The sequence below is a fragment of the Leishmania donovani genome, chromosome 15, assembly GCF_000227135.1.
Source record: "Leishmania donovani BPK282A1 complete genome, chromosome 15".
In the NCBI taxonomy this organism is placed as follows: domain Eukaryota; phylum Euglenozoa; class Kinetoplastea; order Trypanosomatida; family Trypanosomatidae; genus Leishmania; species Leishmania donovani.
The window spans coordinates 129071-145256 of record NC_018242.1 but is presented as its reverse complement, the minus strand read 5'-3'; the positions used below and the strand labels follow the sequence as shown (position 1 = coordinate 145256).

Here is a 16186-nt window from a genome sequence, read left to right as displayed (position 1 = left end):
CGCCCGCCGCAGCCGGGGCCGCGCCACTCGCGGCGGCAGCGGCAGCGGGGGCAGCAGCGCCACCAGCGGCCGCACCGCTAAAGCGGATGCTGCCGAGCACCTCGTTCACGTTGACGGAGGCGAGGGCGTTGGCAAAGGCGGCGGCCATGCCGTGGCTCACCTCGACACCAGCGGCCTTCGTCACGGCGCAGATGGAGTCGGCATCGGTCTTACCGGACGCGCTGAGGATGAGCGCGGCGTACGTGCAGGCGAGTTGCGCGGTCGTCATTGCGATCACAGACACACACACAGAGGGGCGTGGATACGTATGCTTTCACAGGAGCAGTAAGACACCGGTAGGGAGATGGGCGGAGGGGGGGGATAAGCGCAGCGCACAGGGCCACGCATATGCACGTATGAGTAGGAAGTTGCGAAGGTGAGCGGGCGCGCCAGGAGTCCCCGAACCGTGTCGTGAAGTGGCGTGGCGTGGCGGGTGAAAGGGGGCGCAGCAGCGGCAGCAGAAAGACCGACGCGAGAACAGAGAGAGAGAGACGACGGCGGGAGGTGTGAGCACATGGGATAGACAAGAGAGCTCGTCACAGCATTATCACAGACGTACACACGTGTGTACGTGTATGTACTGATCGTCGAGAGGCGCCCAGCACAAGTGTAGAGGCGGTGCACGCTCACGGGGCATGCCGCTCGACACAACATCAGGGAGAGAGAAAAGGAGAGGAGCAGCAGAGATCGCGCTTGATTGGTATCTCGCCTTCCTTTGTGTGTGTGCACGCGCATGTGTCTTACGGTGATAAGGGTTGTAGGCAGCTGTGAGAAGAGCCTTCCTACTCGACGCCATGACCACTGCGCTAGCCGGCATGGCAACCAGCCGCAGCGACAGCGGCAGAAGGCGCTGACGAGCGGCGTACGCGCCCGCGTGTTGCCGGCGAACCAAGACTGGCCCACTACAGATCATCAACGCCTGTTTCAATCCGCCCACGAGGGCAGCGGCACTTCCACTGAAACAAGCTCGCCGTCGTCGTAAGCGAGCGTATACTGCCAAGCGTGCAGATCGATGGCCTCCGGGCATACGCAGCCGCGCGCATTTCTGCTCTCTGCAAAGACCTCCGACTGCCACCTTCCCCCCATCGCAGCACCAGCTGCGGCAGCGCTGCCACCAACCTCCGAGCTGGCGGCAACATTACGGCTTTCGTAGAAGCGAGTCAGCGAAGCTTCCGAAGCGAGAGGTGTGCGGGGGACGCCGGTCGCCGCGGTCGCCTCGCCGCTCTCTACCAGGCCGTGTTTGCCGTCTTTGGCCAAGTTGCGCATGTGCACCTCCAAGGCGATGTACTTGCTGTCGTGCACAATTGGATGTCCGAGAGAGGCAAGATGGACGCGTAGCTGATGCGTGCGACCTGTGCCTAGGGTGCACTTCACCACTGTCTGATCGGTCGCTGCGTCGTAGTGCATCACCTGTAACGCCGTTTTGGCCGAGCGAAGCGTCTCCAAGTACTGCTGCACACGCCTGGAGCTATCTGAAAGAGCCGTCGAAGTCCCTCGCGCCGGTTGAGCTGCCCCAGCGCCGCTCACAGCTTGCAGAGCTGCAGCCAACGCGCCTACCGAGGCCGTCCCGCCACCTCGCGTAAGCTGACGCATGCGTTTGTGCTTAGCCGCAACGGCCTCTGGCGTGCGCCCTGTCTCGCCTCGCCCGCCCGAGAGCGAGCTGCTGCGCAGCTCGGCTGCCTGCTGTTGCTGTTGTTCGACGTCTGCCTGGTGCCGCTGCCACGAGTCTGTGACGGCGGCATCCGGCGACCAGTACAGGCTGTTGTGGTGATCCAAGCACCCGATAGGCCGACAGACAAGGAGCTCGACGGCAGCGCTGTGTCGTGTCGCGCTGCTCGCGTCAGCGCTCGCACCAGCAGCGTCAGGTGCCCCGAGCCCATCGCTCGTGCGTTGCGTCAGTGGCGATGGGGTGTGAAGGATGCAATGATGCTGCTCGCGTGCGAGGCTCTCGAGATGTACCCGACCGTGCACTCGCGCGCAATAGACCTTGCGCGACGACGACGCCGGTAGTGGCAGAGGCGGGGCCTCCGAGCCAGCGCCTTCACGCGTGTCATTTCCCCCACCGGCACTGCCATGAGAGGGCTTGTCGTCGTCGTCGCCGCCGCCGTCGCCCTGGAGAGACTTATTCGCAATGGCCGCCGCCGTGCGCCGCGCCGTGTGGCTGTTCAACCCAAAGAGCAGTACACCGCTGGTGGCCGCGTCGAGTCGATGCACGACGAAGGCCTTCATCGTGTACGAGGGCGGGACAGCAGCTGCGGCGTCGCCGCTCGATGCGCGCATCACCTTTGTGGTGGTATCCTGGTGGGCATTGGCGGCCCACGATTGATCCTCATCGCCGCCTTTGGCTTCGCGCGGGCGCTTCACATGCCGTCCCGTCTCCGTTGCGACGGCGATGGCGTCGTGGCGATCTGCATCGTCATCCTCTTGCAGACTGCTCGGCTGAGGCCGTTGCGCCGTCGCCTCGCGTTCGCGCATGAAGAGTGTCTTGAGCACTGCCCAGTCCTCGGCAGTCACGCCAGTCTCATCGGCAGAGGCGGAAACCGGCGAAGAGCCGTCAGCGACGGCTGCGCTAGCGTCCCTTGCGCACGGAGTGCGCCGCAGCCACACTCGAATGAGCTCAAAGCCGCCCTTCTTGTGAACAACGGAGGCGTACGGCCGATGCGGGAGCGCACCGCCCGTCGCCGGGCCGGCGTAGTGCTCCTCGATGCGGTAAAGGCGGCGCGCATCGCCGTCGCCTCCGCCGCCCAGCACGTCTTCAAGGATGCTCGTCACCGAATTCTTTCGGTAGCACCCGGAGGGGTGCACCGGCAGCCCTGGCGGCTTACTTACCACCATCATGGCAAGCGTCTTCGCCGCGGACAGCGGTGCCTTGCAATGCGCCGCAGGAGACAAGGCAGGCAAAACGGAGGCAACGTCGCAGCGGACGATCTCCAGCGGCGCATGCGCAAACATGCGTCCTTCGCGACGCCACACACGGTGACATACCACGTCCCTCTGCCGAAGCGAGAGAAGTGGCGGAGGAGGAGCATGGACGGCAGCGGCGCTCGCGGTGTCTGCTTCATCAGTTACCTGCGCAACGGTGCTGTCTCCGGACGGCGGCACGGATGCGGCCAGCAGCATGCGCGGCAGCAGCGCATCGACTTCGGCCTCGGAGGGCAACTCCATCAGCCACAGAACTGTACGACACCACGCAGCCCACTCACTCGGCGCCGCGCTCGTCTCGCTGCTCGGTATCCCGCATAGCGTGGCTGCTGGCTCAGTCGCTTGAGGAGGTGCCTCCATCGGCGGCGGCGGCGGATGCGGCTGCGCTTCAAGCGCACCACTGTTGCCTCTTTCACGAACACCGCCATCCGTGCTGCAGGCGCTGAGGTGGCTGCGTCGCGCGCGTGCGACAGCGTCGATGAGCGCCTTTCGGTACCGACGCCCCACCGCCCGGCACTCCGCCTCTCGGTCGCGCAGCCAAAGCATGCCGTCGCACAGCTCCTCGATGTACGCGGGGAGGGTAAAGCGACGGTCGAGTGTGGCGCCGCCGCTGATGCGCGGCGAGGGCAACGGTGATGCGGTGCTTGACGGCAGCATCGACGCCTCTCGCCGTTGTAAAAGGAGTGGCACCACTGCAGAGTGGAAAGTGCCGGAGGTCGTGTCGGCGGATGCGAGCTCCTGCGCCAACGGCAACGGCGCTGTTATGGCGGTAGCAGTGGTGTCGAACGGCACGAAGGCAAACTCCTGCAGGAAGAGCTCCAGAAGGCCGCGGCCCAGCCATCGACCCTTCACCGGTGCGCGGAAGAGGTAGCTGTACGGCCTCACCGCGATCCACGCTACGCTGCGGTCCGCTGCAGCGGCTGATGGAAAGGCAAGCTCCGCATCTCCGCCAGTGGCGGCACCGTGCTCGAGTGATCCGGCTAGCGGCGCCACTAACGCACCACTGCTGCGGTGACAGCACTGTAGGCAGCAGGGCTCACGGGTGAGGTAGCGGTCTCCTGGTGCAACCGCGGTGGTGGCGGAAGAGGGAGCAGCCATGAAGGACTGCCAAGTGTGGGTATGGAGAGGTGTGCCGGTGCAAGAGAAAGCGCGAGAGCACGTAAGTCGGAGACACACATTGAAAGTCGGAAGGGGGTTGTGATGGTGCAGTTACCCGGGCATGCGGGCGTGAAGAGGGTGGGAGGGGGAGACATGCGCGCAGAGAAAGAGGGTGCGAGTGTGCCTGTGGATATTGTCCGTCTCTCTGTCTGTCTGTGTGTGGTCAACAGGGGCGTCTTGCGGCGACGACGGCGCCCGACGCACTCCATACGCGGCCTAATACATACACATACACACACGCACATATATGTAGCGAAGGCAGCAAGGGATAGAAGGAGCGGGGCTGAGCGTTCGATCCTCTCTCTGGAAGCGTGTCTGTCCGTCTGTGCTTGCGTCCTCACCACGCTCACCAACACAGATAGGAAAGAGCCCCAAGAGGAGCAGCCAGACAACGAGAGAGACGTGATCGTTAGAAAGAGGTGCGATGGATTTCACGCACACGCACAGACGAGGGACAGCCGGAAAAATAAAGCGAGCAAGCAACGGCGCACGCACATGCTCAGCACCATCATTGCGCCTCTATGTTGCGCCGCTGCACCTGCAGCAGCAGCCGCATGTGCTCCTCTTTGGCCAGCTCCGTCCTGCGACGGAGGTGCAGGACGACGCTCTCGGCAACCAGCAGTGAAAAGCATAGAGCGGCGACGATGCTGACGCAGGCAGTGCGCGGGGTGCAGGTGAACGTGTCGGCGTGAAAGGAGTAGAAGAGCACACGCGTGCAAGGCACATAGGCGCACCGGTTTAGCGATGCGTAAAACGTTTGCTTCGTGCTGCACACGGTCTTGGCGACGCACAGGGCGCCAGCCGCGCTCACGTCCGCTGCAACTGCCGTCCCGCGCGGCACTGCCAGGTACAGCAGCGCGAGGTTGTACCCTGCATTGGAGGTACCGATGAACCACTTAGCGACCCTTGCACTCCGTGTCACGGCGACGGTGGCGCCGCGCAGCTGCTGCACCCCTACCACGATCGCCGGCTCGTGAAAGTTCTTCAAGGAGTGCCTGTGACGATTCAGCTCATCGACGAGCGACCCGGTGGAGTAGAAGCGAAGCGCGTTGCCGTCTGGGCTCACGCACGAGTTGAGCTGCAGCGCGATGCTGCATGTACTGTTCGTTTCGGCCGTGCTCACGATGGACTCGTTGCGCAAGGACAGCACAAGCGGCGGCAGGTGCGCGAGCATCGAGGTGTCGAAAAGGCACTCAAGGTACTCGCCGGTGCGGTAAGCGGTGGCCTGGCTCGCGTTCCAGCCCCACTTGCAGCACCCCTTCGTGCGCAGCAGGCTCTGCTTGGCGTCGTCGTTGCAGGAGGCGTTGTGCCGGGTGGAGGCGATCCACGATGCGATGCCCACGATAAGCTCCTTCGGAAAGGAAAGTGCCTCTACCCCCTCTGCTGCCGTCAGCACTGCCGTGTAGCCGCGCATGACAAGCGTGGCATCCTGCTCGTTGATGCGATCACTGATATCAGCGCCGCAGATGGACGCGTTCACAGCAAAGACGGCGCCACCGTCACCGCGGTCTGAGCGAGCACTTCGGGCGTAGAAAGAAGGCGCGAGCTGCCGCACCAGGCAGAAGTCCATCTCCTTCGACCTGGACGGCCCGGCGACTAAGTCCTTGGCGGTTACAGCCTCCGCGCGGTCTGCCCCGCTACCGCCGCCGCCGCCGCTGCTGTTCTTGTTGCTGCGCTCGCCGAGCGGATCGCGCGCGCTTTCTGCGTCTATAAAGGCGCTGTAGAGCGCTGCGGCCTCGTTGTTCAAGGCTGTCACGGGCAAGGTAGCGGACTGAACCAGTAGGCCTCGCGTCATGTAGAGCACGAACGTGCTGTTCGTGGAGCCGCAACACGGCGTGGAAACGCCGAGGCCGCCAACGGCTGGAAGCGGCGACGTGTAGGTCACGTCTGTCGAGCTGCTGGACGCGTTCACAGTCGCGTGCGCCACGATCGTGTTCTCCATGTCGCATGAGTAAGTAAGACAGTCCCACGAGAGTGCGCGACTGCTTACCATCGACGAGTCGCTGAGCTGGAGGCCAGGCGAGGCCAGCATACTCCAAAAAACGGACTGCTTGACAAGAATGCCCTTTCCACTCTCGGTGCACCACGCCCGCGCGATGAGGTCGACTGCAGTCGAGCTGCTGTTCGCCGCACCACCACTGCCCCCGCCGCCGTTAGCGACACAGAGAACGTAGGAATCGCTGCGAAGCAGGCGCTGGCTGCCCCATGCAGGGTTGGAACGGGTGAGCTGCGCCGCCTCGTAGACGGCGCGCACGGCGGTGTCGGTGGTTTGAAAGGCGTTTGGCACCTGTTCGAATGGGTCGCTGAAGGCGCTAACACGGACAGTGCTCAGGAGCGCAAGAGCTAGAAGTGTGACGAACAGAGACGGTGCGCAGCGGCTGTGTTGGCGCCGGCGTCGAACACCCGCGCGCGCTGCCGGCAGGAGCACCGATGAGCCCCCGCCGCCTGAGAGAACGTCGAGGGGAGCCCCCATGTGTCATGGCGCGTTGCCGCACGGCGGATAACGTTTCACCCCGGCGCACCACGTCTTCTGTACCGCTTCTCACGGGTTAGAGAGAGGTGTGTGTGTGTGTGTGTGGGTGGGTTAAAAGGCGTCAGGGCGGAAGAACAGCATCAGCAGCACCATCCCTTAGCAGGTACGCCACCCTCAACAGCGTACGTGCGTGTGTGTGAGTGTGGAAGGGGCTTGGGGAGGGGGGGGGGGCTGCGCGATAGCAAGCAGGAGTGGGGCATGGTAAGAGGCCGAGGGAGGAATGACGGGAATCGATACACACACAAGCACATGCACCCGCGTATGCATACGCACGCACGCTGCTGAGGCTGCAAGAGTCATCGTCGCGGAGCGCTGAAGCCGCAAAAGGAAAGGAAGAAACAATTGAGAGAAGAGGAGGGGGTGCGCTCCACATCATACGAAGGGTGCCCACGCACGGGGACAGTACAGCGGGTCACCTACAGCGACAACAAAAAACAAATCTAAGCACAGAAACAGTGAGGCGGCACAAGACGACACCTCCAGCGGCAAGGAGAACGGGAAAAAGACGGGACCCACGCAGTGCGGTCCTGCGTACGCGTACACACATGCCCGCGTGTGGGTGCGTGCGCTGGTGACCTCAGCGTGAAGCTCCAAGAGATGCTATCTGGTGTAGCGTCTCCATCGCCGCATCCAGCTCGCGGTGCAGCCGTTCCAGGTTTTCTACTTGCTCTTGAATGATCGCATCCTTGTGAGTCAGCTGGTTCGTTAGATAGCACACCATGTCTCGTGCGCCCACTTCGAGGCACGAGCGCTGGGGCTCCGGGGCATATGCCTCGCCGTGTGCCGCATCCGGTATTAACGTCGTCGATGAAAAGAATCGCTGCCTCGTCCGCGGTAGCCCCTTTTGCCGTCGCGGCTTCTTCTGCTCGCCGTTCACCGAGCGCCTCGCCGCATCCGTCGTGGTGGGCAACGGCGACCGCGGGCGGCTGCCGCGACGGTCCCTGACATGTGAGGGAGGCGCTGACGAGAAGGAACGTCGCCTCTGCGCAGCTGAAGCGCGCTTCACGATCTCTTCTCGCTCATGTCTCTGCAGCGAGGTGGCAGTACTGAGGTCACCGCCAAGGCTGGTAATCGGCATGTAGGGCTTGCGCAGTGACGGAATCGACTCGGCAACTCGGAGCCCTAGTTGAAACTCGTGTGGCACTGTGGACCGACTTGTCCAGTGATGTGCGTTGCTGCCGTTAAGGCGCGTCTCTGTCTCCCGGCGGTGCCGGCGCGCCTTCTCCAGCCGTGCAAGGTGCTGCGAGACGCCAGGGTCCTCGGTCACGGAAACCTTCACTGCCCCGACGTCGGGGCAGTGGCCGCCACTACCGTTCGATGCGGCTTCCGCATCACGGGTGCCCTCCATCGCCGCGGGTCCCAGCTGTGGCCGAAAGGTGCATTCCCTGAGCTTCGCATCTTCCTGCTCGCGGCGCAACGCTTCTTTTACCTGATCGCGTCGCAGTGCCCACGCCTGCGACTTGATGTATGCGGCGTCCGGCGTCAACGCTAGCCTGTACCGCCCCGCCGAGCGCAGCCGCTCACCGATAAGGTAGTCGATGTCATCGAGCTCGCCAGCGGAAGTGCGGTGACGAGCTACCGACGTCGCCGCCGCAGTGGTATGCGCGTCGCACGGCGACCGCGAGGTGGAGCGCCGCTGCAACGACGGCGGCGTACCGGCTTCAATGCTCGCATACGAGCGGGTGGGCTCCACCGGGCTTCCGTGCGCTGCGATGGCTCGAGCCACATCAGCTACCGACGTCGTGGACGTCGTCGCCGTCTTTGGCGCGCGTGCGCCTGGGCTTGAATGTCCGCCTCTATCGCGCGATCTCCCTACGCGCTCCTCGTTGTGGTCGCCAGCGCTCGTGCCACTGACGTAATGAGCATCACGCCCACTGACACTGTGCGTGGAAAGCACAGCTTCGCTTGGGGCTGTCTGGTGTTGCCGCTGCTGCTCTCGTTGCTGTGGGCTCGGCGACCTCGGCGGCGGCGGCAGCGTCTTGTTGTCGGTGCGAAGAAACTCCTCGTACACGGCAAACCTGCGCTGGTGTCGCGCTAGCAGCTCCTCGACCTCGCTGGACATACGGGGCGCTCCACAACAATGAGTGAGAGGCTGATGAATTAGGTGGTGGCAACAAAGACAAACGATGCAGCAGCTCTGATAGGTTTCCGGAGAGAGGGGGAGGATGGGTGAGATTCGAGAAGAAGATATGCGATCGATGACGGAGACTTAAACAGAGGTGGTGCTGTGTTGTGTTGTTTGGGTGCCGGGGGCATGCGCCTCTTTTCGTTACAGTCACCAGGGCACGCTCCTGAGGTTCTCCCCGCACGCGTGTGTATGCGTATATCTCGGTGTGGGTCCGTACGTGGCTCAGGAGGGATTCCTTACATCGCTGACGGGAGGCCAGGAGCCGGCCAAGCTGACGGCAGCACGGCCATGCGCAGTGAGACCGGAGGACGAGGGAGAGAAAAGACGCAGAAGTAAAGCTTTAGCGGGCGCTTCAGCCGTGCATCCTCGTGCATGGAGGATGATGTGCGCACGTGTGTATGGGTGCGTGGCTGGAATAGGAACCCCACCAGCCGAATCACGGCGTGACGGTGCCACGAGCTCCTCCCAGCCCCGCGAGACCACCATCATGGCGCCGGCGCTGCTGCAGAGGCTGACGACGGACCTTTGTGTTCATCAGTACGGGTGCCACTTGCGTTGCTCCTGCTGGGTTATGTGCGACGCCGCCGTGATCGTCCGCGAAGCGCCTCTCCCTGTCGTCTTCGGGGCAGTTCTTCTGTCTGTCTCGCACTCATGGAAACACAAAATGGCGTACGCACGCGCACGCATGCACGGAACAACACGCGCGCTGCACTGTTTCCGTTAAAGCTGAGCTACCCATGAAGCGGATCTTTTTAGCGGTTTGATGACATCGTCCCTCACGCGCCGAGAGACACCGGCGCGCCGTCTTCCACGCGTGTGCGGCGTCGGCTCTCCTTCTTTGACGCCGGCAGGCACACATGCACACGCACGAGACCAACCCATCGTCTGCATGCACATTGGTTGGTCGAGACACCGTGGAGAGTCAACTCTCAGCAGCACCTGACGCGGGAAGGCAGGGAGGGGGAGGGGATTATGCACGCTTTAGAATGGACAGATCATTGTGCACAGTCGCAGTGGCAGCGAGCGATCTTCGTAGGGCACGGCAAGCGGCAGCACCGCGTCAGGCATCACACTCATCTCTGGCGCATGCGCCCATGAGAGTGGCGCCTTGTCCGCCTCCGGCAAGGATGAGGTCCACACCGAGTCACCGAGGGAGTTCCCACTGGCGCCCTCGGCGTTGGGCCCGTGCGAGCCCGGCTCTAAGGCGTTGCCTTGGAAGTCGATCGTCGACTCGTAGTCGCACAAAAAGTCAACGCAGCAGCTGCGACCCGCGGCGATGCATTCATCCACGAAGGCGTCCGAGTGTCGACCGCCAGGGATGACGAGAAAGCCAAGCTCCACCGGCGGCTGAGGACGGTCCTCGCGTGAGGGTGGAATGATGGGGCTGATCTTCGTCGGCGACAGAATCGAAGCACGAGGCGCTCCTGTCCCGTAGGAGTACTGCTGCTGATGAGCCGCGTTCGGTGCTGCACCGGTATCGACAAGGTCCTTACTGTGGACGAAGATGATCTCTTGATTGTCGGCCAACCTCACGGCCGCGCCAACCGCCTGCTCGGCAGCCGTCGCGACTGCTGCTGAGTCCACCGTATCGAAGTCCACCACCGTCGCACGCCGCGACGGCAATCCCGTCAATGGACTTGGGAAGACACCGGCCGCTGTGGCCGCACTGCTGCTCTTCACTTCACCGGCGGCGGCAGCCAAGGCACCCGGCAACAAACGACGACTGCGTTGTGCGTGACGCCGCGCCTCCTCGTTGCGTGCACTGCGCCTCAGCGTGTAGCGCTCCTGCGCCGCCCGCATCATTCCGACAAGGGACGCGCTCTCCGTGACGGGCGCGCTCTTGTCCGCGTCGCCGTGCACAAAGAACATGCGCTGTGGGAAAAAGTCAAAAATGTTGTCCGGCAGCACCTCGCCCGTGTCGCCGCCGCGGCGGTCGTCGAAGTACGCGTTTAGCGTGTAGCGCGCTAGCTGGTCCCGGCCGCCGGCGATCTGGTACAGCACCGGGGTGGTGAGACCCGCGGCCTGGAAGTGGTCCACGAGACCCTCGATATTGTACATGCCGCTGAGGCCGACGTAGCGGTGGATCGACTCACGCGGGTTGTAGCGGGGGACGTTGTAGGCGACGTCCGACGGCGGTGGAACGCCTTCGTGGATGCCCTTCTCGGCGTTGTGCCGGTACGCGGAGAGCTGCGCCTGCGACAGCAGCGACATCATCGTCAGGTGCGCACCGGCGGACTGCCCAATCAGCGTCACATTGTTCAGGTCGCCGTTGTAGCGCTCCGCGTTGTTCAGCACCCACGCGATGGCGTCCGAGACGTCCAGCGTCATGCCCTCCATCGTCGTCTGCGGGAAGTTGCGGTAGTCGGGGCAGAAGACAACGTAACCGCGCTGTGCCAGCACCCGCGCTATCATGGTGCTCCAGAGGTGGCTGCCGATGATCCATGCCACCCCCGAGACGTCGATTACAATAGGAAAGCGCTTGCGGCGCAGCCGCTTGCTCTGCTGGGTGTACTCGAGCGTCTTCATGATGGCGTCCAGCGGCGCCGGCAGGACAATGTCGACGGTAGCGCGGTTGTGCAGGTTCATACGATCCTCCTCGTCCTCCTCGTCAAGTTCGGCAAAGAGGTTTTCTTCGGAGAACGTGCGAGCGCGCGGCTTGTGTTGCGGTTGCGCACGCGGCTCGTGAGCAGCTTTCCCCCGGCGCTGTGGTGGCGGTGCTCCACTTCGCCGACGCGGCCGCCTCGCCGCCGCGCCGCCGGGCTGGCGTCGCGAATGCGGCCCTGACGGGTGGCCAGCTTGTGAGAGCCCCACCGTCACGTCCGACGCCTCCGCCTCGTGAAAGGCGGCAAGCACATCTCGCAGCATCGGATCGCTCGAGGGGTTCACCTTGGGCAGCGTCTTGTAGTGCACAGGGCGGCCTTCGTACCCGTGCACGCGCTGCGGGCTGCCGCGAAGTCTGCAGCCGTTCATCTGCTCTTCCGTGCTGTCCTCCGGTGCTGCGCGGCAGACGGCAGCCTCGTCGCCTGTGGCATCACGCCGAGGCTTGCGAGGCTGGGTTTCTGTTCCACCGCTTGATGAGCTGCTGTGTGCCTTGGCGCGTGCCGTGGCAGTCACGGAAGGGCCGTTGTGAGCATCCTGCCGCCGCTCGATGCCTTCTTCCGGCTCGCGCGAGCGGTGCGCAGCGGCGTCTTCGATGATGGGCCGCTGAGGTTGGGACTGCTGGCGCCGTCGCAGCGGCAAGCTACGCATGGCGGAGCCGTCAGCCGGGTTTAGGTTGCACGTGACGGCGCCCATCAGTCGCTCAAGCGCCGTGGCGCCGGGCGGGCCGCTCGTGGAGGCTTCGGTGCCGCCGTGACATGGTCTAGTCAGCACCGAGCGAGATGGTGTTGGGCGGCGGCGGCGGCGCTGCGAAGACGAGGAAACGAAGCTGGCCTCATAGTAGCTGTCGGAGTCACGGCCTAAAGGCTCGCTGCTGAGGCCAAGCGGCGTGCGTTGGTCATACCCGCTGCCAGAGGCTTCCCAGCATCGCAGAGTGGAGAAGGGGGAGGGGTTATGCAGCTGGGAGAGAGAACGATCATCGACTTCGCCGTCGACCGTGTGGGGCAGGCTGTCACTGCAGTCTCTTGCTGCTCCATCCTGCTGCCCGGCGCCAGCCACAGTCGCTAGACGACGTCGACGACGCGCCGCCGCCGCTGCAGTGGCTGGGGATGGTGGTAGCTGCATCTGCTGTGATGGCTGCGTTGCTTGCGCGATGGAGTCCTTGCACAGCACCTCACGCAGGTCGACCCCCTCTGCCTCCAGCACGCGCAAGATATTGCGCCGCTTCGTCTTCTCGGAGGAGCGGTACGACACGCGGCGAATGATGTTGGGCGAAGTCAGGTACCACCACCAGTGTGGGATAAAGCACACCCCAACGCAGGCGCCGTAGACGAAAAACCGCAGCATCTGCATCACCCACACCACCCCTGTGCTGAGCGCGTAGATCAGCTGCAGGGCACTGGTGAGCATCCATACAATCTGCCGAATAGCGTAGGGCAACATCTGCAACGCAAGTTGGCAGGTCGGGGAGGGCGGAGGGCGGAAGCGGCCCAGAGGGAAAAGGAAAAAAGACGAGAAGCAGTTCGAGAGCGTGGCGAGACGGTCAAACCCCGCACACGGCACACGTGGAGGCAGCACCGGTCTCTACGCACGCACAAAACACAAGGGATCTGAGTCGCTGCGGCTGCCGCTCCAGACAGCGAGCGAAGAAGAAAAAAGATAGACGAGGAAAACGAGAGGAACGACAGATGTGTGCGTGTGTGCGTGCACAAGCATGTCCGCCGTAGCGTGCTTGCCTTTTCCCGTGTCTCCCTCGTCCACTTCGTTTCTCTTCCAGCGACTCTGCACGAGGACGCACACACAAAGACAAGACAGACCGAGAGGCGCGAAGGGCGGGGGCGGGAGAGAGTGGTGGGCCGGGACAACGAGAGCGACAGAAAAACAAGCCCCCCGCTGCGTGAGCGACGCCCGCTATTGTTGCACTCGCGGACAAGCGCGTATCTGCGTGCGTCTGAAGAGGACCACGGTGGCACAGCAGAGCCCCCCTCCCTTGCCGCCACTGCTCTCAACGCAAAACACAACAACGACAAGGGGTGGGGTGGCGCCACCTTTAGGGCAGAGACGGTGGCGTTTCTGCCTTTGGTGTGTGCGTTACCGCCCCTCCCCTCTCACCACTACTTTGAACACTGCACGGCAGCACGGGAAGTACCAGCTTAGGAAGGCGATGCCGCCTCGCTGTGCGCTTGGCCCTGTGCGATGGTCTTGCTGGCTGGCCAACGAGCAAGACAGAGGGAGACGCTGCCTCTCCGCAGACTGTGTCTGGCGAGAGAGGTGAGTAGTGCAAGCCGCCCCGTTTTGTCAAGCGCCGGACCTCAACAACATGCGCACACGCGCACACAACGCTCACAGAAACGCGGACGTTCGGTAGATAGAGAGAGGGAGTCTGTGTGGCGATGGAAAAGAGGAGGAGAACGGCAAGCAGAGCAGCGAGAAACACATCCAGTCGCCGACAGACCGACGTGCGTAAAGGGGATCAGCTAGGAAAGCGACGGGAGGCGAAAAGACAAGTCGAGAAGGCGTCAGAAGGGAGAGCAAGAGAGAAGCGAAGTGCAGCTGTCGGCAGCACACACACACACACACAGCAGTGGCCTCTGCGCCGCACACTTCCTTCGACCTCCACACGCGTGTCGGCGCGCCGAGAGGAGGGAGAGGGAGCGAAGAGAGCAGCGCAACGACCCAAGGGCACCACAAAACGCGCCGCCAGAGCGGAAGACAACAAGCGAAGCGACACTCGCCCGAGCGGCGAGAGGAGAACGGGTCAGGTGGGGAGGGGGGTCAGCGTATAGGCGCACCTCGGAGATCAAGATAGGCAAAGATCGGAGGAAGGCAGGAAGACAGACAGGCAAGGAGAGGAGGGTGGGGGCGCGGGGGCGCTGATCAGGTTGCTCCGGAGCAACTTGTTCCCTGCCACCACCACCCCCTTCGTCCTTGCGTCACTTCCTGTCTACAGGCCGCTCCTGTGACTCCTGCGCTGCAGACGTCGAGAACGCGAACGCACACAGGCCCCCCAAAAGCGGGAAAAGGTATGCGCGCGTGTCGGAGATGCGTCTGACGTTGAAGCGCTGGTTTGTATCTTCGTGTAGGTAGCTGCGCGCGTGGATGCGTCTATGTGTGTGTGCTTCTGGGGGATACACGCACAGAGATCGAGAGTGCGCGAGCGCGGGAGCGTGGCCGAGAGGGTGCGGACCTGCGTGTCGGATAGACCCGTGGAAAAAATAAAAAGACGGCAAAGGACGCAAAGCCACACAAAAAGGATTTGTGTGTTCGGAAATGAGAAGAGACCCCCCAACGGAGATTGGGGGGAGAGGAAGGAGGGGCGCCTCTCCTGCACCGCGCGTGCTGACACACACACACACACACACACACACACACACACACACAGAGGGAGAGAGGAAGTGGCTCCAGAGCGCACCGGAGGACGCTGGTGAGGAAGGGCGACTGACTGGGGCAGCAGAAGGAGAGGGAGGGGGGCGAGCAGGGGAGGATCGGGCTGCACACAGCACGGTGTATGCTTTGTTACGCGCGTCTTTCTTCCACGGCGCACGTGAGCGCTTGAGCGAGCGATGAGGGAGAGTGGGAAGGGCTGAAGGTGGCAGCACGCACGCGCACACAGCAGCAACAGCAACGGTGATCACTTTCAGGGATGTGGAAGGAAGAAAGGCAGAGATGACAGAGAGAGAACGAAGCAAAACCAGCGATGGACGGCTTTGGCGGGTGAGAAGAGGGGGTAGCACCAGCAATCACCAACGAGTGACGTGCGGCTAATAAAGATGATGTCGCGTCGAATGATGGAGAGGGGCTCGTGATGACGGGGCGTGGGGTGCCTGGGTGGGGAAAGGGAGAGGGAGAAGCTGGGCAAAGCGAGAAGAAGAGATACCCAATATGAGGGGGAAACAGATATGGAGATGACTTTCCGGTTCGGCGATTTCTTTCGAATCAACGCGGGTGCGTGCCGGAAGCGGCGGGCGCCGTTTGTACGAAGGAGAAGGTGCAACGGGGATGAGCAGGAGGGGGCACAATGGAGAGAGGAGCGGAGGGCGCAAGGGAGCAAAAATGCAAGCACGTGCACTGCGCACCAGTTACCGTCTGCGGAGGCGATTGCGATGCGCAGCGTAGCGGCAGAGGAGCGACGCCGTCGAAACCATGCCTCAGGAAATGTGGAAGATGCACGCTGGCACAGGAAGAGCGCAAGAGGAGAAGGGGATGGAGGAGGCTGCCCACTGCCATCGCGCGGCTGGTTCGCTTCGCAGTTTCGTTGGCTGTCGTCTCGCTCAAGAGGGTAGGGAGGGCAAATTGGCGGATCGGGGCAAGCACCGCTCATAATCGATGCGTGAGTTAGTGCAAAAACGCAGACACATGTGCAATCAGAGTTACTGCGGCACCGAGGCGGCCCTCAAACAGACTCGGAGAGAGAAGGGAGTGTGCAGTACAACTACACCAGCGAAGGAACGCGTGCCGCTCAAGTCATCCCCTCTCCCACGCACACAAAGAGGGGGAGCCTTAGATTGAGCACAAGCACGTAAACACCGACCCCATGTACCCGCAGGGTACATGCAGATGCGCACATGCATCTCTCCCTCCCTCCCTCCCTCCCTCCCCCACACGCCCATACACACGCATCCCATTCATTCCTGCGTGCGCGGCGGATGAGCATCGCCGTGCCATGGGCGAGCGATGAGGAAGCGAGCAAAAGGGAAAACGCCGATTCGGGAGGAATGAGCGGCGGTGGCGGTCTAAAAACTGTGCGAAGCGCCGCTCAAAGATCAAGCTTGACGTATGCATATATGTATATAGATATATATGTATAT

The 16186-nt window shown here is 62.9% G+C and overlaps 5 protein-coding genes across 5 annotated transcripts; all 5 read right to left on the bottom strand.

The window, feature by feature from the left end:
• Position 1: 1 nt before the first annotated feature.
• On the bottom strand, positions 2-268 carry LDBPK_150420 (60S acidic ribosomal protein, putative; the record flags this gene model as incomplete). The annotated part of the gene is made up of 1 exon (XM_003859519.1): positions 2-268. A coding segment is annotated over one exon (267 nt), but the record flags the coding sequence as incomplete, so codon positions are not given.
• Positions 269-963: 695 nt separating this feature from the next.
• On the bottom strand, positions 964-2514 carry LDBPK_150410 (hypothetical protein, conserved; the record flags this gene model as incomplete). Its single annotated transcript, XM_003859518.1, has 1 exon — positions 964-2514. One exon carries the CDS (start codon positions 2512-2514, stop codon positions 964-966), a length of 1551 nt encoding a protein of 516 aa, XP_003859566.1.
• A 2113-nt stretch (positions 2515-4627) lies between these two features.
• LDBPK_150400 (hypothetical protein, conserved) lies at positions 4628-6592 on the bottom strand (the record flags this gene model as incomplete). Its single annotated transcript, XM_003859517.1, has 1 exon — positions 4628-6592. One exon carries the CDS (start codon positions 6590-6592, stop codon positions 4628-4630), a length of 1965 nt encoding a protein of 654 aa, XP_003859565.1.
• A 637-nt stretch (positions 6593-7229) lies between these two features.
• Positions 7230-8714, bottom strand: LDBPK_150390 (hypothetical protein, conserved; the record flags this gene model as incomplete). The annotated part of the gene is made up of 1 exon (XM_003859516.1): positions 7230-8714. One exon carries the CDS (start codon positions 8712-8714, stop codon positions 7230-7232), a length of 1485 nt encoding a protein of 494 aa, XP_003859564.1.
• A 1047-nt stretch (positions 8715-9761) lies between these two features.
• Positions 9762-12821, bottom strand: LDBPK_150380 (hypothetical protein, conserved; the record flags this gene model as incomplete). Its single annotated transcript, XM_003859515.1, has 1 exon — positions 9762-12821. One exon carries the CDS (start codon positions 12819-12821, stop codon positions 9762-9764), a length of 3060 nt encoding a protein of 1019 aa, XP_003859563.1.
• Positions 12822-16186: the final 3365 nt, after the last annotated feature.